The following is a 22,803-nucleotide window of genomic DNA, read 5'->3' as shown; positions in this document are numbered from 1 at the left end:
CATATACTATATTAGTAGTTTTAGAGGTAGTTCAGTGAGTCATCAGTCGCATGTAACACCCAGTGCTCATTACATTAAGTGCCCTTCTTAATGCCCATCACCCAGTTACCCCACCCCGCCACATACCTCCCCTCCAGCAACTCTCAGTTTGTGTCCTATAGTTAAGGGCCTCTTACATTTGTGTCCCTCTCTGATTTCATCTTATTTTATTTTTCCCTCCCTTCCCCTATGATCCTCTGTTTTGTTTCTCAAATTCCACAAATCCATGAGATCACATGATGATTGTCTTTCTCTGACTGTGTTATTTCACTTAGCATAATACACTCTAGTTCCATCCACATTATTACAAAATGGCAATATTTCATTTTTGATGACTGTGTAATATCCCATCGTGTGTGTGTGTGTGTGTGTGTGTGTGTGTGTATCACACCTTCTTTATCCATTCATCTGTCAATGGACATATGGGCTCTTTGCATAGTTTGGTGATTGTGGACATTGCTGCTATAAACATTGGGGTGCAGGTACCTCTTCAACTCTCTATGTTTGTATCCTTTGGATAAACACCAGTACTACAACTGTTGGATCATAGGTCAGTTCTATCTTCAACTTTTTGAGGAACCTCCATCCTGTTTTCCAGAGTGGATACACCAGCTTGCATTCCTACCAACAGTGTAGGAGGGGTTCCCCTTCCTCCACATCCTCACCAACATCTGTCATTTCCTGACTTGTTAATTTTAACCACAGAATGAGTATTTTTGAAAAACTGCCCCAGGTGATTTTAACATGCATCCACTGAGAAGCCCTGTAGTAGACAGCTGGTCATCCAACAGCTGACCACACTTCTTGGAACTCAGCCAGAAAGAGACAGGCTTTTGTGAGGAGAAATTTAGGAGCAGTGCCAGTGCATGTGGTATTTAGGGAACAAACAGATCCACTGTATGGATATCTTCACATGTGTGTAAAATGTATATTTAAGTGTATACAATGTGTGTGACTCATATGGATATAGGCAAATTAAAAAAATAACATTAGTCTTGAGATAGTCTCCTCCTGAGATAACTCTGAGATTTGAATTCTATTTTCTTTTTTTCCCCCCGTTACTATTTTAAAACATTGACATCATGGACAAACATAGTAGGATTCCATTTATATAAGGTCTCTAGAATAATCATATTCAGAGACCAAAAGTTAGAATAGTGGTTACCAGAGGCTCAGGGAAGGAAGGGAGTGGGGAGTTATTGTTTCATGGGTAGAGTTTCATTTGGGAAGATGGAAATGTTCTGGAGATGGACGTTGGTGATGGTTGCACAACCATGTGGATTTACTTAATGCAAATGAACTGTACACTTAAAAACAGTTCAAATGATTTTTAAGAAGTTGATTTGTAAAATATTTTATCTTTTCAGATGACTTTTAATGTTCCAAGTTTAACAAGCTCCCATGATGCATATAGCATTGCACAGAATCCTGGGAGTGAATCGGTTCCTTCTCGCATTAGACACATCAGAGGTCATCTCAGCTTCCTGCCTGTGGGTTGTTTAGACCCTGCAGCAATACCTAGAGATCTCCACTCTTCATTTACTGCTCCCCAGAAACCTCTCATACCTTCCACAGAGCTGCTCATAAAAGCTGCCGCCTATTCCTCCCCACTCCACCACTGAGACTCTCAGTCTCACAGCCATTTTTTTTTTAAATATTTTATTTATTTGACAGACAGAAATCACAACTAGGCAGAGAGGCAGGCAGAGAGAGAGGAGGAAGCAGGCTCCCCGCAGAGCAGAGAAGCAGGCTCCCCGCAGAGCAGAGAGCCTGATGCGGGGCTCGATCCCAGGGCACCGGGATCATGACCCGAGCCGAAGGCAGAAGCTCTAACCCACTGAGCCACCCAGGTGCCCCTCACAGCTATTTCTTAACCATGCAGAAATCCTCAGGGGATTTTTAATTCACAGACCAGCCAGCTCTGAGGACATTTGCATGGAGCATCAGGGTTTGTATGTAGGGGGAAGAATGGTGGTGAAGTGAGAGTTTAAGGTGTCTTTGAGGATATGGTAGGTGAACACGAAGAATGAATTTGTTCCAGTTTTGTTAAATGGGTGACACTTAAGTGAGGATAGTATAAGTGGTCAAGATGAACCAACTATTTCACTCGTGTTCTTCAGAAAACTATGGAGGAGGCACTATGGGCCAAGACTTGCCACAGTGGCATTGAAAGGATTCTGAGAGGTCCCAGACTAGTTGCAGAGATCAAATGGACTCTAATTGTAGAACATGACAGGCACCATATCCAAGGTTCAAATACCATTCTTTTTTGTTGCAAGGGCCAGCAATCCATTGAGCTTTAAGTAAAACAGGAATGTACTGGCTCACAAGATAGAAAACTCCAGGATAAGTTTGCCTTCAAACACATCTTGATTTTGTTACTCAACCTCTTTAGAATTTTCTCCTCTTAGGTGTTGACCCTCTGTGGTCCTCATTCAAGGGCAGGCTCACCTTTTGTGGTGATCAGAATGTTCTAAGTTTACTTCCTACTAGTTTAGCAAATTCCACTTAAAGAGAGCTATTTTTAAGAGTTTCAACTAGAATTCTAGAAGTTTTAGTGAGATAAAATGCCTATCTCTAATGCTGGAAGAATGAGGAAACGGGGTTGGCTCTACCCAGACGATACAGGTAGGTGAGGGGTGGAGGAAGTGTTTCCCAGTAGAAAGAGAACTACTTGAACCAGACGAGAAAATGGATCCTGGCCAAACAGGGTTGTTGTATTACTGAAATAATTGTATTCAGTTGTATTACTGAAATTATGTTACTGAAATTTTCTCACCACAGCATGGAAGTTTAGATGAGGTAATGGCCTGGTCTCCTGCAGGAAATCAGAGAAGTTTTCCCAAAGGGACCAGTATTTAATCTGGTCTTTAAGACCTTAAGAATGGGGAAGATCTGGTTGTGGAAGAGAAAGAATGTTGAGAGAAAGGGCCCATCCCAGGGGAAAAAAAAAAGTAAGAAAAATATGAATACTAATCAATGATTTTAGATGAGAAGGTTCTGTGTGATCAGCCCATTATTAGGTGGTACAAGTTGGTCTAGAGAGAACAACACTGAATTGAGGCAGGATAGACCCCTGCATCTAACCCAGCAGACTTGCCTTGGGACTACTTTGGTCTTTCAATAATAATAATAGGATTTCTTGAAAATAAGCAGGGCAAGCAATGATGCATTTTTATGTGCCATAAATGTCACATCATAGCCACTCTTTGTCAAAAACACACAAGTAGTGACGCCGGAGTGGCTGAGTCAGTTGGGTGTCCAACTCTTGGTTTCAGTTCAGGTCATGATCTCAGGGTCCCAAGATTGAATCCCATGTCAGGTTCCATGCTCAGCAGGAAGTCTACTTGGGATTCTCTCTTTCTCTCCCTTCCCTGGCCCTTCCTCTGCTTGCCCGTGTATTCTCTTTCTCGCTCTTAAACAAATCTTGGGGCACCTGAGTGGCTCAGTCAGTTGGGTATCTGTCTTTGGCTCAGGCCATGATCTTGGGGTCCTAAGATCGAGCCCCACATCAGGCTCCCTGCTCAGCAGGGAGTCTGCTTCTCCCTCTCCTTCTGCTCCTCCCTCCACTTGTATTCTCTCTCTCTCTTTCTCTCTCAAATAAATAAATAAAATCTTTTTAAAAAAATAATAAATAAATCTTTAAAAAAGAAAACCACACAAGCAAAATACCAATAAAAGTTACTAAGAAAGACTGTTCTTTGGGTTAGGGTATAATTTGTGAAGTAAATTTTGCTTTCGGTGGTCTTGGATTTTTGTTTTATTTGTCTTTTAATGTACAGTGTGACAATGGAGAACCTTACCCATTATGAGACTTTCAATGAGCCTCATGTGAAAAAGCTGGTAAAAGAGTCTGAAGCACAAGATATTACACAAGAAAGCAATACTGTGATCTTAGAGTTTAGATATTTTGTTTTACTTTCCTGCCTATAAAAATATAATAGAAATCCACAAAAAGGATTATTTATGAAAAAAAAAAGAACTTATGGCCTGTTTCAGCTGCCATTGTAAGAGCACCTTTTCAGATACAAGTTCTTTTCCAGAAAATTCTTGAAAATTCTGAATGGTTTTGTAATGTTGAATGTTTTCAAGGATCAAAGCATAAGCCAGACCATGGTTCCAGACCTAAATATCCTTTCAAATGCCTAAGTTTCTCTTATTCAACCTGAATGGTCCTGAAAGCAGTGAATTTTTATTTCGTTGTAGATGCCTCTTTACAGACCAGCTCTACATGGGAGGCAATTCTGATCAAGGTTAAGTAACCATTGTTATTAACCAGATCTTCTCTCAACAAATGCAAAGAAGCAGGAAGCAGAGCCAAAGAGCCCAAGAAACAAAACCACAGTCAACATTTATTCTTGATTTTTGTCACTACTTCTTCTGTTAAATATACAACAACCAACCTTTATTAACATACACATAAGGAAAACATGTGCAGAACATAAGCATGGTAGGTAATAAGCAAATCTGGTCAGGGGTTGGTTTCTGCACCAAAATTTATGAAAGTGGGCCTGTGTGGCCTGTGGTAGGTTTTTGCCATTTCCAAGTGAGAGAAACTCAAATGAAGAGTGATACGAGCCACAGTGAGCTAAAGAAGGCTAATAACACAAAGAGTTTCTGTTCACATCAAAGGACAAGTTTCCCATTTTATTTTTTTCCTACAACTTCACTTTGTTCTTTTCTCCAACAAATGTTTTAAAATTAGTGCAATACCAAGTGAGGCATGAGGAAGGAGACACAGGACGAAATTAGGAAAGTATAAATGGAATCCAGGAAGTTCTGTGGTGGATGACTGATAAATCTTGATAAGGAGAAAATGAACAGAATATTTCATCAGTCCATCTCTCCCTAAAGGGAAAAAACACATACATTTTTTTGTTTTGGATAAATAGCTGAAGCTTTTGCAGAGGGGAAAGTGTCGTGGGAAAATGGGAAATGTCTCTAATGTCTATAGCACTCAGAATATCAAAGAGTAATAAAATATTAAAGGGCAAGAGGGTATATCTGTAAAAAATCGTAATGCACATGTTGCATAAAAAAAGTAAAATTATGGGATTAAATGGTTGTATTACTGAAATAGCACTCAATATATAAACTCAAGCATTCCTTTTCAAATTCAGTTTTTCAGAGGTTGGGCTTCAGATGCCTGAGCAGTTTCGACATTATCTTTGCCTCCATTCTTCTTTATTCGGATAAACACAACTGCTAAAATTATACCTAAAAGAGAAAACACAGGGTCAAAGAGATGGAATCTTAAAATGTCCTATCGCATTCATTTATAAAGTAGTACTCTTGTAGGAAAAAATGACTCATATGACTTCATTTCTTTTTGTGGTTCAACAAAGTTTTGTCGTCCTGGTGAAAAAGGCATTCTAGGCATTGGCTTTCTTGGATTCATAAGTTTATCATTTATCTTATTGTAAGTATGTATCAACTCCCAAATCATATCTAAGCTGTTAGCTCTCACTGGGTCTTTACCAAGGAATATAGGACCTAATGCATACTGAAGACGAAGTGTGTAAGCATCTGATAGAGTTCCTGACCTTTTGACATATTCAATAAAGTCTATTCCAGTCCTTCCTCTTCTCTAGAGGAAAGAGTCCATCAGAACAATCAGAAAGCTGTTCTCTGACCTGTTCACCTACCTAAAGCTTAGGTGTGTCCACACCAGATACCACGTTATCTTTGGTACCTTCCTCATGGCTCCAGTTCTAGTAAACTCCCTAACCTTTCTGATTTTTCTTATCTCTGAACTCCTACAAAATTACGTTGTGCATTTTAGCACTAACTCTATACTGTAAACCCGAGTTTATGGAACCAGTATGGAAAATATTGGTTTTTTCAATAGAAAATATGGAAAGGGAGATGTTTTATGGAACCAATATGGAAACCAATATGGAAAAGGAGAGTTGTTTTAAGGAAATCAACCTGGCAGTGAATTTACAGGAGGAATCATGGCAGAAGAGACTGGATGCTCAGAGACTAACGAAGAATCTTGCACTAAGGGGTGCCTGGATGGCTCAGTCAGTTAAGCATATGTCTTTGGCTGAGGTCATGACCCCCAGGTCTTGGGATCAAGCCCCATGTTGTGCTTCCCACCCAGCAGGGAGTCTGTTTCTGCCCCTCTCCCCATTTGTGCTCTTCTTCTGTCTCTCTCTCTCAAATGAATAAATAAAATCTTTAAAAAATATTTTTTAAAAAAGAATCTTCCACTTATCCCCACCCTATTTGGAAAAAGTAAGGTATGAAACTGTAAGATCCTATTACTTCTATTTTTAAATATCCCCAGACTCATTCAATTTTTAATGTATGGCAAAATTATGGGACTAAACTATCATGGGGGAAAATTATTTGGTGCATAAACTCAAAATTCCTTTTAAGATGGGAGGGTGGACAGAGGAAGAAAAGACATAGAAGCCAGAAGGGAGCTTGGTAAATGAGTCGTAACTCAAAAGTCCAGCTCAATTAGTATGAAAGGTGTATACCAGCCTGTGGTCAGGGAGGAAAGATGATCTCCATGCACATGTGAGGATGGGTTGTGGCTATGTCACATAGGTCTTTCCCTGTCACAATAATGAGGAATTTGGATGGAATGGTATAAGGAAATGAGATCTCTTTTAGACCGGTGAATCAGAGTCCAATGTGACAGATTGGGTCATGGCTGAAAAGACCAGATGCCAGGGAAAAAATGAAGAATTCTTAGAAGAATCCCATCCCTCCTTTCAAAAGAGAAAGGATGTGAACTGGTGTAAACCCCTTCAGTCAAGAGGATCCGACCTGATGAAGGATCTATCCCTAATATTTAACTTATGGTGAGGACAACAGCTGAAAGAGGACGATTACCACAGTGAGCCCTGAACTCCTCACAAAAAGAGAAGATGGCTAGAGATGGGGAATCTGATGCCTAGCCTGGCCAGGGGGCCAAGGCCGAGTAAGGCCTGTGATAAGCTAGAATTGTTCTGGGGTAACAGAATCAGAGTCTACAGTCATTAAAATATGCAAAGGGAAATTATGTAACATTTCAGGTATGTGAGCATCTCCACTGGAAGGCTGATTCCACCTAGTCCAACAATGGCAGACTAGACTGTGAGTTCTGTGAATGTAGGATCTGGTATGTCTTGCCCATCGCTGTATCCCCCATATTGAGCATAGGACCTGGCACATGTCAGGGTCACAGCTACTGCATTTCTTTCTCCTTTATCACAAAACCTTGATAACTAGACCCAAAACATAACAATTTATGCTTTAAAGCCTCTTGTGTTATATCTCCCAAACTAACCAACAGGTCAGTGATAAGTAAAGTGTTGTACAAAGGCAGCAGCTCTCAACTGGGAAAGTCTGATAGTTTGCTCGTGATCTCTATTCCTGGCTTTGCACAGATTGCCAGTCAGCAGCCACCCGACAGGCCCTGAGGAGAGATCCTGAGGCAAGGGTTTCAAAGGCCCAGAGCAGGAATCCTTGAATCTGAGAAATTATACTCACCAATAACCAAAAATGTAGTCAGGAGTATACCAACTGCCATGCCCACAGTGGGCATCCCAGAGTGGTGACCTGCTGGCAGGAAACAGCTTCCATCCACACACTTGCAGAAAATAACTGGAAAGCAGAATAGTATTCGGTGAAACACATTTTCAAGTAAACAGTTACAGAATTCCTTATCAAAGACAAGAATTCTCTCAATTCTTGGGAAAATACCTACCTGGTAAAGAGACTACTCTTTCCAAGGGTGGCCGACCACCATCCTTGATGCGAATTGGGACGTTGTAAACTCTCTCCTCAAAGTTTGTGTGCTTGGTGGAAAGTCTGGCATGTGTTCCTGTCAGAATAGGGGAAAAAAATGAATGACATGAAAACACAACCTCGGAACCATGTATTAACAGGAATAAAGCTCATCTTTGCATATATACTAAGGCTGACTAGGAAATGATTCAATGTAAGTTTGAGTTAAACTACCCAAAGAATGACCACTCTACGTGTACCTTCCCTAATGTCAAACAGGATGCCAAAGCATCCTGTGATTTGATCATGATTTCTCTATAGAATGAATACTACTGAATATAGCTGGTTATCATTATTCCATATAGTGATGTTCTGTAAAGTTAAACTGAGTTAAACACTGAATTAGAGAAAAAATATTTGAAGAAATAATTGCTAATTGTTTTTCCAATTTTGATGAAAACTCTAAATCCTCAGATCAAAGATTAGTAAATCCCAGGAAAAAGAAAAACAAACAAAACTACACTAAAGCACATAATAATCAAATTGCTTAAAACTAGTGGAAAAGAAAATCTTAAAAGGAAAAAAGATACATCACATTTAAGGGAAAAAGAAGAACAATGCAATCCAAAACACAGTAGAAAAAATATCTTTAAAGTATGAGAGACAAAAGTCCCAATAACTTTAAAAGTGTTTCAGTCAAATGTTCTCTGGTCACTATGAAATTAAGTTAGAAATCAATAATCAGAAAGATGTGGGAAATCCCCATATATTTGGAAACTGTATAATACGTTTCTTTTTTTTTTCTTTTTTGTAAGATTTTATTTATTTATTTGACAGAGATCACAAGTAGGCAGAGAGGCAGGCAGAGAGAGAGAGAGGGAAGCAGGCTCCCTGCTGAGCAGAGAGCCCGATGTGGGGTTCAATCCCAGGACCCTGGGATCATGACCTGAGCCAAAGGCAGAGGCTTTAACCCACTGATCCACCCAGGCGCCCCTATAATACACTTCTAAATGACCCAGGGGTCACAGAAAAAATATAAAGGGAAGATAGAAAGAATTTTGAACTGAAAGAAACTGAAAACACAATACATCAAACCTTTTGGAACACAGCTAACGTGACACTAAGAGATAAATTTATTACACCAAATCTCCATGTTAACAAAGCAAAAATTTCCAAATTAATTGCCATAGCTTCCACTTAATAAAAATGGAACAAGAACAACAAATCAAATACAAAATAAGAATGAAGGACATAATAAAGATCTGAGCACTGAAATACAAAACAAAAAATAGAGAAAAATATATGAAATCAAAAGCTTGTTCTTTGTGAATATCAGTAAAATTAATAACCTCTAGCCAGATTGATCTGGAAAAAGACAATTTTTCAATATCAGAATGATGTGATGATATCACTACATATTCTGTAGATACTAAAAGGATAATAAAATAATATGGCAAATAACTTTATGCCAATAAATTAGACAAATCAAATGAAATAGACAATTTAAAAGATAAAAACTAACAAGTTCAACCAACAAGAGATCTATAACTTAAATAGCCCTGTATTTATTAAAGAAGTTGAATTTTTAATTAAAACTTCCTATAAAGACGGCTCTAGGTCCAGATGCATTTACGGGTAATTTTTTACTGAACCGTAAGAGAGAAATAAAAAACAATTTTATACAAATTCTTTCAGATAATTAAAGAAGTAGAATACTTCCTAAGTCATTCTATGAGGGCAGCATTACTCTGATACCAAGACCAGACAAAGACATTACAAGGAAAGAAAAATATAGACCAATATTCCTCAAGAATACAGATAGAGAAGTCCTTAAAATTTTAGCAAATCAAATCTAACAATATATAAAAATGCTAATATTTCACCACCATCTAAGCATTATACCAGGAAGGGATTGGTTTAAGGACCAAAAGTTGATTGATATAATTCACCAATCAAAAGACCCCCTCCAAAAATCAACCACATAATCATCTCAATCGATGCACAAGAGGTATGTGAAAAATTTAGCATCCCAGTTTAAAAAAGAAAAAGAAAAACCTCTCTGCAAGTTAGCAATAGAAGATAAATTCTTCAATCTAATAAAGGGCATGAACAAAAAAGCTACAATAAACGTCATTCTAAATGGTCAAAGACTGAATGCTTTCTTCCCATATCAGGTACAAGCCAGGTTATTTCTACTTTCACTACTTTCATTCAACAATCTGCTGATAGTTTTAGCCAGTAATAAAACAAGGTAAAGAAATAAAATGCATCCAGTTTGGAAAGGAAATTAAAATGTTACTATTCACAGACTACAGGATTGCCCACCTAGAAAATCTATGGAGTCCTAAAAAAAGGGAGAGAGAGCACTGCAAAGTGAGGTCATCAGTGTCATAGGATATAAGATCAATACACAAAAATCATCAATTATATTCCCATATCTTGGAATTGCTTAAAAATTAAAATCTTAGATACCATTTAGGGTAGCATCAAAAATATGAGATGCTTAGCAGAAATTATGCAAGAAGTATACACTGAAAATTAAAATACTTTGCTCAGAGAAATTAAGGAAGACCTAAATAAATGGAGTTATAGATATCATGTTCATGGGTTAGAAGATTCAGTTTTGTTAAGATGCCAGTTCTCCCCCAAATTCAGCTACAGATTCACATGATCCCAAGTCACAATCTCCATAAGCTTTTTTGGTAGAAATTGACAAGCTAAATTCTAAAATTTATATGGAATGCAAAAGACCTAGAATAGAAGAAAAAAATACTGAAAAAGAACACAGTGGGAAAAAATTACACTACCTGATTTCAAGTTTTATTCTAGTAATCAAAACAGTGTAGTATTGGTATAAAGATAGGCAAAGAGATCAGTGAAACAGAACAGTCCAGAAATGGATCCATATATGTGCAGTCATTTGATCTTTGACAAAGCTGCCAAGACAATTCAATGTGAAAAGGATATTTTCAATTAATAGTGTCAGAACAATTAAATAGTCCTATTAAATACAATGAAAGTTGACCTTAACTGCATACCACATACAAGAATTAACTTGAGTGACACCTGGCTGGCTCATCAGTTAAGCATCCAACTCTTGATTTCAGCTCGGATCATGATCTCAGGGTCCTGAGATCCAGCCCCATGGTGGGCTCTAAGCTCAGTGGGGAGTCCGCTTGAGATTCTCTCTTTCTCTCTCCCTCTGCCTCCCCTCACCCCGCAGGTTTTTTTCTCTCTCTCTCTAAAAATAATAAATGAAGCTATTTTTTTTAATTAACTTGAAATGAACCATGGAGCTAAATGTAAAAGCTGACATTGTAAAACCTTTAGAGGAAAAAATTAGAAAATTTTAGTAACCTTGGGTTAGGCAAATATTTCTTAAATATTACACCAAAAAAGTGACAACTTACATAAAATTTAAAAATAAAAAACTCAGATACCATAAAAAATTTTTAATTTGTCCTTCAAAAGATATTCTTACAAAATGAAAACGCAAGCCATGTCCTATAAGGAAGTATCTATTAACATATTATCAGACAAAGAATTTGTACCTCGACTATAGAAAGAATTCTTGGAGTCAACAATGGAAACTGAGCAGCCAAAATTGACCAGACACTTCACCAGGGAAAATACATGGATGGCAAATAAGCCCATGGAAAGATGCTCCACACCGTTAGTCTTTAGGGAAACATAAAACCATAAGAAACGCAACTGCACTCCCACTAGAATGCCTAAAATAAAAAAGACTGCACATCACAAGTGTTGGGGAGCACGTTGAGCAACTAGACGTCTCATGCACCCATGGGAATGGAGAATGTTACAAACTAGAAAACAATTTGCCATTTTCTTAAAAATTTAACCAAGCAGCTACCATATGGCCCAACCATTCCACTGCTAGGGATTCAACCAAGAAAAATGAAGGTGTGTGCTCTTACAGTATTCTTGTTCACAAATGCTTATAGCAGCTTTACTTGATACTGGGTGAAAATAGCCAGACAAAAAAAGAGTACATTCTGTATTGCAGTATTTAAATAAAATTCTTGAAAATGCAAACTAATCTAATAGTGACAGATAGTAGATTAGTGGTTACCTGGGGAGGGGGATGAAGGATGGGCAGGGTGGGGTAGAAAATGGGATTTACAACTGGAGCATGAAAAGTCTTGGAGGGTGGTGAAAGTGTTCTTATCCTTATTGTGCTGATGGCTTCAATGATAGCAACATTTATCAATTTTTATAAAATTGTATGCTGTAAATATGGGCTGTTTATTGATGACAGTTGTATTTCAATGAAGCTGTTTTCCCAGCTGCCATGGAAAATTTTGCAAGTGCTTTTCAAATTATCCAATTATCCAATTGTCCAATGTACACTATGGGGGATGGGGTGTGCTAATCTTTCTCCCTCCAAAGCCCAGGGTTTTCTCCCCTCTGATGAGCTCTTCTCTACAAGTTTTCAGAGCATGAACTTCCTGCCTGCAGCCTGGGAGAAAGCTCTGTGTTGAGTGGCTGCAAGCACACCAAGGCAAAGGAAAATCTAATTTTAATCATAGATCAGTGTTTTGTTCGATGTACTTTTGACAACTCACCATTGATTTTGGAAACTTCCCAGTTGTTTTGTAAAAATTCACTGTCAAGGGAAAACGTAAACTGTGGACCCAGAAATGACTGCTGGTCGTCATCGGTGGCCTCGAAAATGACACTTCCAGTTGTTTGGAGGGGATGGCACAGAAACAAGCCTGGATCGTCCTTGGCTAGCCGAGGGGGGTTGTCATTCACATCGGAGAGGGTCAGGTGGAAACTGGCTATGGAGCTCAGGTAGGAGCCACCTAAGGAAGTGAGAGATTGAAACATGGTATCAGGTCTCTCATTTTCCTATAAAGGGGAAAAAAATACTTCCTTTTCTTAAAAACATACACACACAGTTCAAACAGTTGGGTTTACTGAGGTAGTAGAAAGATAACAAGCTTTCAGAATCAGACCTGGTTTCATTTCCTGCTTAAAAAGTCTCAATGATAATAATAATAACTAAGATTTATGTGCTAATATTTTTTTTATTTTTTTATTTAAATTCAAGTTTGTTAACAGATAGTGTAGTATTAGTTTCAGGAGTAGAATTTAGTGATATATCAGTTACATATGACACCCAGTGCTCATCCCAGTGAGTGCCCTCTTTAACGCCCAACACCCATTTAGCCCACCCGACCCCCACCTTCCCTCCAACAACCCTCAGTTTGTTTCCTATAGTTAAGAGTGTCTTATGGTTTGCCTCCCTCTCTGTTTTAAACTTACTTTGTTTTTCCTTCCCTTCCCCTATGTTCATCTGTTTTGTTTCTTAAATTCTACATATGAGGAAAATCATGACATACGTCTTTGACTAACTTATTTTGCTTAGCATAATACCCTCTAGTTCCAACCATGTTGTTACAAATGGCAAGATTTCATTCTTTTTGATGGCTGAGTGATATCCCATTGTATATATATACCACGTCTTCTTTATCCATTCATCTGTTGATGGACATCTGGACTCTTTCCGTAATTTCACTATTGTTGATAATGCTGCTATAAGCATTAGGGATCATGTGTCCCTTTGAATCAGCATTTCTATATCTTTTGGATAAATACTTAGTAGTGTAATTGCTGGGTCTATTTTTAACTTTTTGAGGAACCTCCATATTGTTTTCCAGAGTGGCTGCACCAGTTTGCATTCCCACCAACAGTACAAAAATTTCCCCTTTCCCAGCACCTTCACCAATACCTGTTCTTTTCTGAGTTGTTCATTTTAGCCATTCTGACAGGTGTGAGGTGATATCTCATTGTAGTTTTGATTTGTATTTCCCTGATGATGAGCGATATTAAATGTCTTTTCATGTGTCTGTTAGCCATTTGTGTGTCTTCTTTGGGAGAATGTCTATTCATGTCTTCTGCCCACTCCTTAACTGGATTATTTATTTTTGGGGTGTGTGTCCCTTAGAATCAGCACTTGTGAATCCTTTGGTTAAATACCTAGTAGTACAGTTGCAATTGATTTTGATGAGTTCATTACAGATTCTGGATACTAGCCCTTTATCCAATATGTCATTTGCAAGTACCTTCACCCATTCTGTAGGTTGCCTTTTAGTTTTGTTGATTGTTTCCTTCGCTGTGCAGAAGCTTTTTATCTTGATAGTTCATTTTTGCTTTTCTTTCCCTTGCCTCCAGAGACGTGTCTAATAAGAAGTTGCTGCAGTGAAAGTCAGAGAGGTTGTTGCCTATGTTCCCCTTTAGGATTGTGATGGTTTCCTGTCACATATTTAAATCTTTCATCCATCTTGAGTTTATCTTTGTGTATGGTGTAAGAAAGTGGTCCAGTTTCATTCTTCTGCATGTGGCTGTCCAGTTTTCCCAGGACCATTTCTTGAAAAGACTGTCTTTTTTCCATTGGATATTCTTTCCTACTTTGTCAAGATTAGTTGATAATAGAGTTGAGGGTCCATTTCTGGGTTCCCTATTCTGTTCCATTGATCTGTGTGTCTGTTTTTGTGCCAATACCATACTGTCTTGATGACTACAGTTTTGTAATAGAGCTTGAAATACAGCATCATGATGTCTCCAGTTTTGTTCTTTTTCAGGATTGCTCTGGCTATTGGGGGTCTTTTGTGGTTCCATACAAATTTTAAGATTGTTTGTTCTAGCTCTGTGAAAAATGCTGGTGGTATTTTGATCAGGATTGCATTGAATGTATAGCTTGCTTTGGGTATACATTACTTTAAAACAACTCCAATGTGCATTTACTGATGACAAGACTGAGGTTCAAAGAAGTTGTGTGACTTGCCCAAGATCATACAGCAGTAGAGAGGTTTCCACCCCAGGAAGTCTGACTCTAGAGCCCACAATTTCTCCTCAACACTGACCTAGGCATGTTTGTTAAGTTTTCTACACATCATTTTTTCAGCTATATAATATGTGTCTTTGCGAGGACCCCACACATATTGTTTGTTGAAAATAGTAAAGGGCTGCACAAATGTTATTTACTATGGTATAGCGGTGAAAGATTAAAACTTTGTAGCCTTAACAGTTGGTAGCTGTGTGATCGTGAGCAAGTTACTGAACTCCTCAGTGCCTTGATTTCCTCATCCATAAAATATGGTCAAGAATAGCACCTACCCATAGTGTTGTATGAGGATTAAGCTATTACACTAAGTGCTTAAAACCAGGGCTGCCAGTGCAGTATAAACACAGACTCTTCTCATTCTCCCTGACATCAGTCACAGAGACCAGTTCCACAGTTTCTGACCCCATCTTGCTTTAATTCCAATGACCCTCATCCTCTTGCTTTGCTTTTCAACTGTCTTCCCTAGCCCTGACCACACGTAACCAAAGGAGGAAAAGCCACTGTGCTCTTGAAGTCATTTCATCTATCAGCATCATTTCAGAGCCGACAAAGGGAAATAGGGCTTCGGATCCTGGTGTTGATTCATGGAACTTCAAAAATGTGAGCGGTCTCTAGGACACATCCAAAGTGAAGTGTTGATCCCCAGTATGTTGTGGTGGAATGCGTGGCATAAAGGCTCAGCCAGAAACTTCCTACTGATTAATCGGGAGCTTTTAAATCAAGAGTTCAATGTATACAATGTGATAGTGGAATGTGCTTTTCTGGAAACAAGCAAGGGAGAGAGCAAGTCACCCCCTCCCCCCGCCTCACCAAGGCATGTCTGCTTGCACACAACTGTTCCAAATTTGGCACAGACTTCAGCATTTCTACCCTCATTGGCTTAACTTGACTGTGGCACTTTTGTTTTTCTTAATCCTTTCACAGGCAGGACCATTTTTATGATTCCCATCCACTGGAATGTTCCCCATTTCACCCCCCAATCCTGGGCCTCACATTTGGAAGTTTGTTTTTTTGGTCTAAAATTGTATTCATTTAGTCCTAATTTGTTCCATTCTCATTTTTTGGTAAACCAGGCAAATATATTTGCTATTTAATTAGAGGCTTCAACCAGCATAAAATCAACAGAATTTCTACGCTAAGTTGGAAAATTCCATTTAAGTGCAAAGAAACCTTATGTTTTAATCGCCAGACTTATCACTGGGAGGCATACTATTCCTATGGGTGTATGTTTATTTTAATTTTTCAAGTTCCCTGAAATGCCACATTCAAAGTCAGAGGGGAATATATATCACCACAACTGGACTAAATGGGGTGCAAAGATTATACAGGATGATTCAAACATCCTTGGCTTGTCTATGGAATATGTCTTTCCTTTCAAAAGCTCACCCAATTTCAGCAAAACAGAGATACCCAGGGCTACCCAAGCCTAGTGAATCAGACTCTCCAGAGATGATCTCCTCGTATCTGATTGAACAAGCCCCCAGGTGATTCCAGCACATATGGAAGTTGAGAACATGGCATAAAACATTTCTGTTTCAGAACGGGTCAGACCCAAGCCCCTGCAATTTAAGGCTGAAGGAGCAAGTCACGGTCTAGGTCAGCAGGGCAGTGCCCTGCTCTCAGGGAAAACCCACAACCACTTTGGAGGAAGGGGAGGTAGTTCAGCAGGGGTGCAGGAACCTTCCCTGAAGCTGTAGCCCCCACCGGAAACAACAGTGAGCAGCAACACCCCTGCTGCCCAGCCAGCCTGCGGGTGAGCCCCTGCCAGAGAGGCGCCAGTGGATCCCACCTTGCACCAAACCAGTAAGGTCTGAGCACTTCCCTCCACTTTGGTACCTTTATCATCCTTCCATTGGAAGATATTCTGACAATTGGACTCGGTAGTTTCCCACCCACCTCACCTTCCCTCCCATGTCTGTCGATGTAGCCCCTCATCATTTGTTACTTTTTTTCCTCACCTATTTCGGTAGCCACCACGTGCACCACATACATACTCTCAGCTTCCCGGTCCAGCGGAGCCCTAGTTGAGATCTGGCCAGTGACGGGGTCAATTTTAAGCCAGCCTCTCCTGTCGTCTCTCAGGGAATAACTTCATAAGGTGAAAAGAGTGAAAGAAAACCCACATTACTCTGTGTGAAGATGTGAAGCTAGTTTAAGATCATTACGCTGTTCTATCAGCCCTGTCCCTTGCATATCACTTAGAGCATATTTAAGGGTTATTTTGTATGATTAATGCTTTCCTGGCATACTGTCCCTCTTCAAAAGGAGGCTTAGTATATCCTTACAGAGTCATAATTTTGTTTTATCAAAAAGATATAGTCACAAACTCCAGAGGAAAAGAGTTAAACTTTCCTGGAAATCAAAGGATTCCAATGAAAACAACCTGGAAGCATCTTTTAAAACTGATTAGCCAACCACTCCCTCTAAGAAAACTCGAACCCCCAGGGGTGGAGATATTAGGTAAATGGGTGGGTACTCAGAGGCTGCTGGTGGCCCATTCAATTGCTCATTCTACAAACATCTACTGAGTGCTTTGCAAATATCAGGTATTAGAACAAGAGTGGAGGGGCACCTGGGTGGCTCAGTGGGTTAAACCACTGCTTTCAGCTTGGCCATGATCTCAGGATCCTGGGATAGAGCCCCACATCGGGCTTTCTGCTCAGCGGGAAGCCTGCTTCCCCCTCTGCCTCTGCCTACTAGTGATTTCTTTCTCTGTCAAATAAATAAATAAAATCTTAAAAAAAAAAAAAAAAAAGAACAAGTGTGGAAATTACCAGAAAAAGGGTGGGGTGGGGTTGCTCTTAAGCCAGTAGAGGAGACAGACACAGAAATAGAGAGTGCCAGTAAAATGTAGCAAACACAATGAGAAGGGGCTTGAGATCTCCCAGAGAACGCTTTCTGAAACAGAAGATGTTAACTAAGGCAAGAAAACGGATGCTTCAAGCAAGAGCAATTGTGTGAACTAGTGCAGAGAGGCCAAGGACTAGCCTGGTGGTGTGGGGTAGTCAGGCATTCCAGCTGTGTTGGGATAAAAATGGGAAGCTCTGGATGGCAAAAGATGAAGCCAGGGAGGTAGAAGGAGCCAGATCATGGGAAGCTGTGGGCAGTGATAGAATGCTGTTAAGCAGGAAGGTGATTTAGTCATATTTGTGTTTTCAATGGAACTCATTGGCAGGCGTGTGAGAGATAGATCTGAGATAAGCCTAGAACCACCAGAAAATCAATCAGGGCAGCCTTTTGGGAAGCAAAACAACATAGCCATAAGGCTGTCATGTCTTCAGACCACAGAATACCACTTCTGGAAACTGTCCCCAAATAAAAACCAATTTAACTCAAGTTAGAAAAGAACATTCATACATAGGTTCAAAATATTTTATATAATAAAAAAAAAAATACTGGAAACAACCTACATGTCCAGAAGTAAGAGAATGGTTAAAAAGTCAGTATGTATTCATTCATCAGATTAATTTTTTCATATTAGTATGCTCTGTACTATTAGGCTATATGTATGGGTGATGAAGAAGAAATCCTACATATCTGGGATTTCTCTCTGGAGGGCTTTCAGAGCAGTCCTGTGATCTGATCTTCTATTTTAAAGCACCACTGGGTGCTGATGGTTTATGAATTTGCATAGCCGAGAGAAAAAGAATGAACTCAGGCCAAAAACTTTGGAGTCAGCCTGAATTCTCAACTGACTTATTATTAGAATCAGAACTATTGATCGATTATTCATCATTCTTGAAACACTCTTCTCATTTGTCTTCTTACAGGACACTCTCCTTCTGTGTCTTCTTCCTTATCTTCCTGATCTCAATCTAATAGTATTTACGGTATACATTTTCCTTGATCCAAGAACTTTTCTTAAATGATTTTGTTGTCCCCACTCATTAACTCAAATTTTTATTCACTTGTCTTTGACTAGTGATTTTTATAGCATTCTCATGAAGAAGGCAGAAGCATTTATTAAAAAATAAATGGTTGTAAATTATAAACATTTTGTGCCCCATCATACTTTGTGACTCTGATGTATACAGTAGTATCTACACTAAACCACACAGCGTAGCCCCTATTATTCTTTCTCTATTACCTTTGTCTTTATGGGACATAGAGAGTGAAACAGGTGGGAAATTTACTCTCGGACAAAGAAAAAGGTCTTAGAGGTGATTCCGAGTACCTAAATGACAGCTCACCAGGAGGCAATACTTCCCTCAAATGTTTGAGAAATTTAAGGAATTATCATTCATAAGCACATTCAATGGTTTAAGCTGAAGTATTTGTTATGCCACAGACAGTAGTGCTAAGGTGGTAAAACAGAAGCAGAAGATCCAGGCTCAAACTCTATCTAGGTGCTTATTAACTATATAATATTAAAGAGGTTATAGATATTGATTCAGATATGGACAAATTATCATTGTGCATGTTTAAGACAAATCCGTGTAGGTCTTATTGCACTGGAAAAAAATGATTGAGAATTGCTAAGATGGAAATATATGCACATTTTGTTCAACAACCTCAGTCTGAGCACTAGCCTCTCCAGGGATGGGCTCTGGAATGAGTCTTGTCACCCCAGACCTGTTGTCTGGAGAACTAAGTAATGTAGACAGTCTACATCCAAAAGATTCCTTTAACCCTATCAGGTGGGCAAGTCTGTCCAGTTGGGCTTTTGCTTCATTCTCCCTGTCTAGAAAGAACTTCAGTCCACCTTAGGGGTTGGGTTGCAACTCTCCGCCACACCCTGGTCCCCATGGCTGGTACAGACACAGAGCCTGGCTTTGGGTAGCCCAGTCTTTGGACCCATCTCCTGAACTCATCAGCTCTCAGCTGGGATTTGTGGTGAGTGGGCTAGGATGGAAGCTGACATGCTTCCCATTTGCCTGAGCCTGATTTCTCACTGATGCCCCCTGGGTACTGACGACTGTTGGAACCAAGATCAAGTTCACCACATACCCTGGGATACAGCTTCAGATCATTGCTTTCTCAGGGGAGAGCCCTGGATTCAGACCAGCTTCTCTGTCCCTCTCAGCCCCACTCCTCCCCACTGGCCATAGTCCCAGCACAGCTAGTCCTGCCCACCATTGCTCTCTTCTACCTTATATCCAGGTTTTCCGGATCCCTCGCAGTCACATTGCCCACTTCAGTGCCTATAGCCACATCTTCACGGACTTTTGCTTGGTATATGCGCTGGGAAAATACGGGTGCTTCATTCACATCTGTCACAATAAGCTTGAACGTGGCAGTGGAGCTGGTGTTGTAATTTACACCATACACCAGAGGCTCAGGATTTTCTGCTTGAAACACAATATCATGAATGGCTGCGGTTTCAAAATCAAGAGGCTGTATAGGAAGGAGAAAAAAAGAGGAAAAATTAATTTGGGGGACGATTAGCACCCTTAAAAGATTCATTCCCAACAGTCCTTTAAAAGCTTCCTGACAGGGGCGTCTGATTCAGTTAAGCGTCCAACTGTTGATTTCAGCTCAGGTCATGATCCCAGGGTTGTGAGATTGAGTCCCACGTTGGGCATGGAGCCTGCTTAAGATTCTGTCTCTCCCTCTCCCTCTGCCCTCCCACTTCCTCTCTATAAATAAATAAATAAAATACTTTTTTTTTTTAATAGCACAGCAGTTCTCAGTTTGGTGTCAGTAAAAACCTACTTCTCAAAATGATAACAGAGCCATAGTATTGGAACTGCAGGACTTATCAGAGGCTTTAAAATGCTATATGCATTACGACTCTCCTAGGAGAGGAAATCAATGCAGCATCCCTTAAATTACGTAACCCTAGGATACTTCATTCATTCAGCAGAAACTTACTAATTCTCTCAAGAAAATTCTCAGAAGACAACTGGGGAAAGGCTTATATAGAGACATCCACAATGTATAGAGAATGATTTCCAAGGGACCTCAGGATCCAAACCCCAAAATAAAGAACTTATCTGCCTAAAGGGTAGGAGAGGTTAGCAGAGAAAATTGAAAGATAGAGGATCTGCTCTTGTGACAAACCATGCTGGACAGAGCCAGGAATCAAGAATCAAGAAACCAAGTGAGTGTACTCTGAAGAAGAATTTGACAGGGCTACCCAAGACAGAAGGAGTGGCTTCAAAAAACAGTAAATTCCCAACTCTGGTAGCTTCCAAGAACAGGCTTAAACAACATGTGACAGGCTAGCATTGAAAGAACTTCTGAAGCGTTTCAGCAACTGGTTTTATGTGACTTTTAAGTTCTCTCTCAAGGCATTGAGTCCATGATTCTATGAGGACGAAAAAATCCTAGTCCAAAGGCCTGCTGAAGAAGAATAAGCCCTAAAGTTGGGCCTCTCATCTGGTATTAAAAGTCTGCTGGGAATCTTCAGAGCCCTAGAAACCAAAATCTAAATATTTATATTAGGCGCACATGTGAGTTTTTTCCTAGGGAGAGGATATAGTCACTGTCTCAATGGCACCCAGGACCTCAAAAACAAAGAAACCAAAGTGAAGCCCAAAAAAGTACATTATGGATTATGGAAACTACACTATTTGATTCACTCTCCCAGGCCTGTAAGACCTAGGACCTCTTGGTGAGCTGTCAGTCTTTTAACTTTAGTTTATATCGGTTTCTCATTTGTTGAATGGAAATGGTAATATCCACTCACGAAGAGAAAAACTCACAGAGAGTTTGACACCTGATTGCATTAGCTTGGCCTGCCCTTCCCTAACATCTGAAGTTCTCCCCCTCAGGCAGCAGTTGGCTCAATGCAGTCCTTTCTACATCTGACCTCCTACCCAAATGGACAAGCTCTACGTCCTCTGTAATCTTTAATTGCTTGGTTTTCTATTTTAGATCCTTATTGAGCACAAGTTCTCTGAGACGAGGAATTATGTTACACTCACTTTTGCTTCTCCTCTCTTTCTTGGCACACAGTATACATTGTGTAACAGTCAAGAGATAGAAAGATCAGAAGAACTCAGTCTTCTTGGGCCCTTAAAGGCTCCAGTGGAAAAGACATTCTGGAGAAAATTCCTATTCTCCAAAAACCCCTCTCCTCCATGCACACACAAACACACACAACATCATAACCCAATATCTAGTTCAATAGAAAGTACGATAGAAATATCAATCATATGGAAGAGAAAGAATTATGTATGAAGACTCAAGGCCATTTGAGATAGAAAATAAGAAGCAACTGACAGGATAAAATATTAAGGATATAAAATTTTCTAAACCAGATGAGATGTAAAAAAGAGGTTGCTCCCAGAAATAAGCACCCACTGTCTGCAGGCCATGGTTCCGTGAGGCTCTTAGGATCACCACCAACTGGTCTTATAGGTCTCCCTTCTCTTCATCTCAGGGGATGAAGGCAGGGGTACCAAACCAAGAAAGCCTGGTATTTGGAACAGAAAGGCAGCAGCCCCTGGAGGAAGCCTGTGTTGTGGACAAAGGATGCCCTCTCTCCTCCTTGCTGGTCCAGCCAAGCCCAGGCTCAGGCAGACAGCTCCACTCTCTGTGTGCTCAGGCAGAGGATATGCATCCCATCCTCACACCAAACAGATCCTCAATAGCATACCCGGCTTTCCCATCCCATCACTGCAGCCCCCAGAGGTGGGGGATAAAGAAGTGAGACACTATGTCTGCAAAGAGGAAGCAACCTATGTCATCAAGAGAGAATGCATGAGGCTGAGAGTAAAAATAGATGACAGAGAAGACTGTGTATCCAGCTAAGGAGCTGGAACTTCATCCTTGAGGAGCAGAGAAAGGCATGGGGCACAAGACTGACAAGGTCAGATGTGCATTTTAGGAAAGTAAGTCTGGGAGCAGTCATGTGAGGATCCCTACCACCGACAAGGAGACCAGTTAGGAGGGGGTGTCAGTGTTCCTCCATGTACTGAATGGAAGAACAAATGAGAAAGGAGCAGCCTGCCATTGATCACAGTGCCTAACCTTCACACCAGGAAAAACACTGAGCCAGATCTTCTAGGGAAAAAAATCAGAAATGAAAGATGCTAAATTAGCAAATGATCATCAGCAGAACTTAATCAAGGAAAAGCCTTGTCAAACCCTGTGTATTGTTCATAACACAGGGATTTGCCTGCAAAGCCAAGGCAAGAGACTTATGGCCTCCTGGGATGGTTGTGGGTCCCATCTGGTGAGATATATTCATCAAAAACATGCTGAAAAACGTGCACAGGCAATAATTCTTCTTC

The 22,803-nt window shown here is 40.0% G+C and overlaps 1 protein-coding gene across 4 annotated transcripts in view; it reads right to left on the bottom strand.

Moving 5' to 3' along the window:
- Positions 1 to 5,139: 5,139 nt before the first annotated feature.
- The window catches only part of CDH17 (cadherin 17), a gene marked incomplete at its 5' end in the record, with an annotated part of 52,148 nt that continues 34,484 nt past the window's right edge, over positions 5,140 to 22,803 (bottom strand). For 3 of the 4 annotated variants that reach the window (XM_080802856.1, XM_080802857.1, XM_080802858.1), the window contains 6 exons: positions 5,140 to 5,256; positions 7,522 to 7,635; positions 7,739 to 7,855; positions 12,342 to 12,581; positions 16,585 to 16,715; positions 19,716 to 19,960. In XM_080802856.1, coding sequence (XP_080658982.1) covers positions 5,156 to 5,256; positions 7,522 to 7,635; positions 7,739 to 7,855; positions 12,342 to 12,581; positions 16,585 to 16,715; positions 19,716 to 19,960 — 948 coding nt within the window. In that variant the 3' untranslated portion in view covers positions 5,140 to 5,155. The remainder of the gene's footprint in view (positions 5,257 to 7,521; positions 7,636 to 7,738; positions 7,856 to 12,341; positions 12,582 to 16,584; positions 16,716 to 19,715; positions 19,961 to 22,803) is intronic. The other variant, XM_080802859.1, reaches the window with a different exon arrangement.

Source organism: Martes martes, assembly GCF_963455335.1.
Source record: "Martes martes genome assembly, chromosome: 4".
Classification (NCBI taxonomy): Eukaryota; Metazoa; Chordata; class Mammalia; order Carnivora; family Mustelidae; genus Martes; species Martes martes.
The sequence above is the reverse complement of the archived record's forward strand: the minus strand, read 5'-3'. Positions and strand labels throughout refer to the sequence as shown.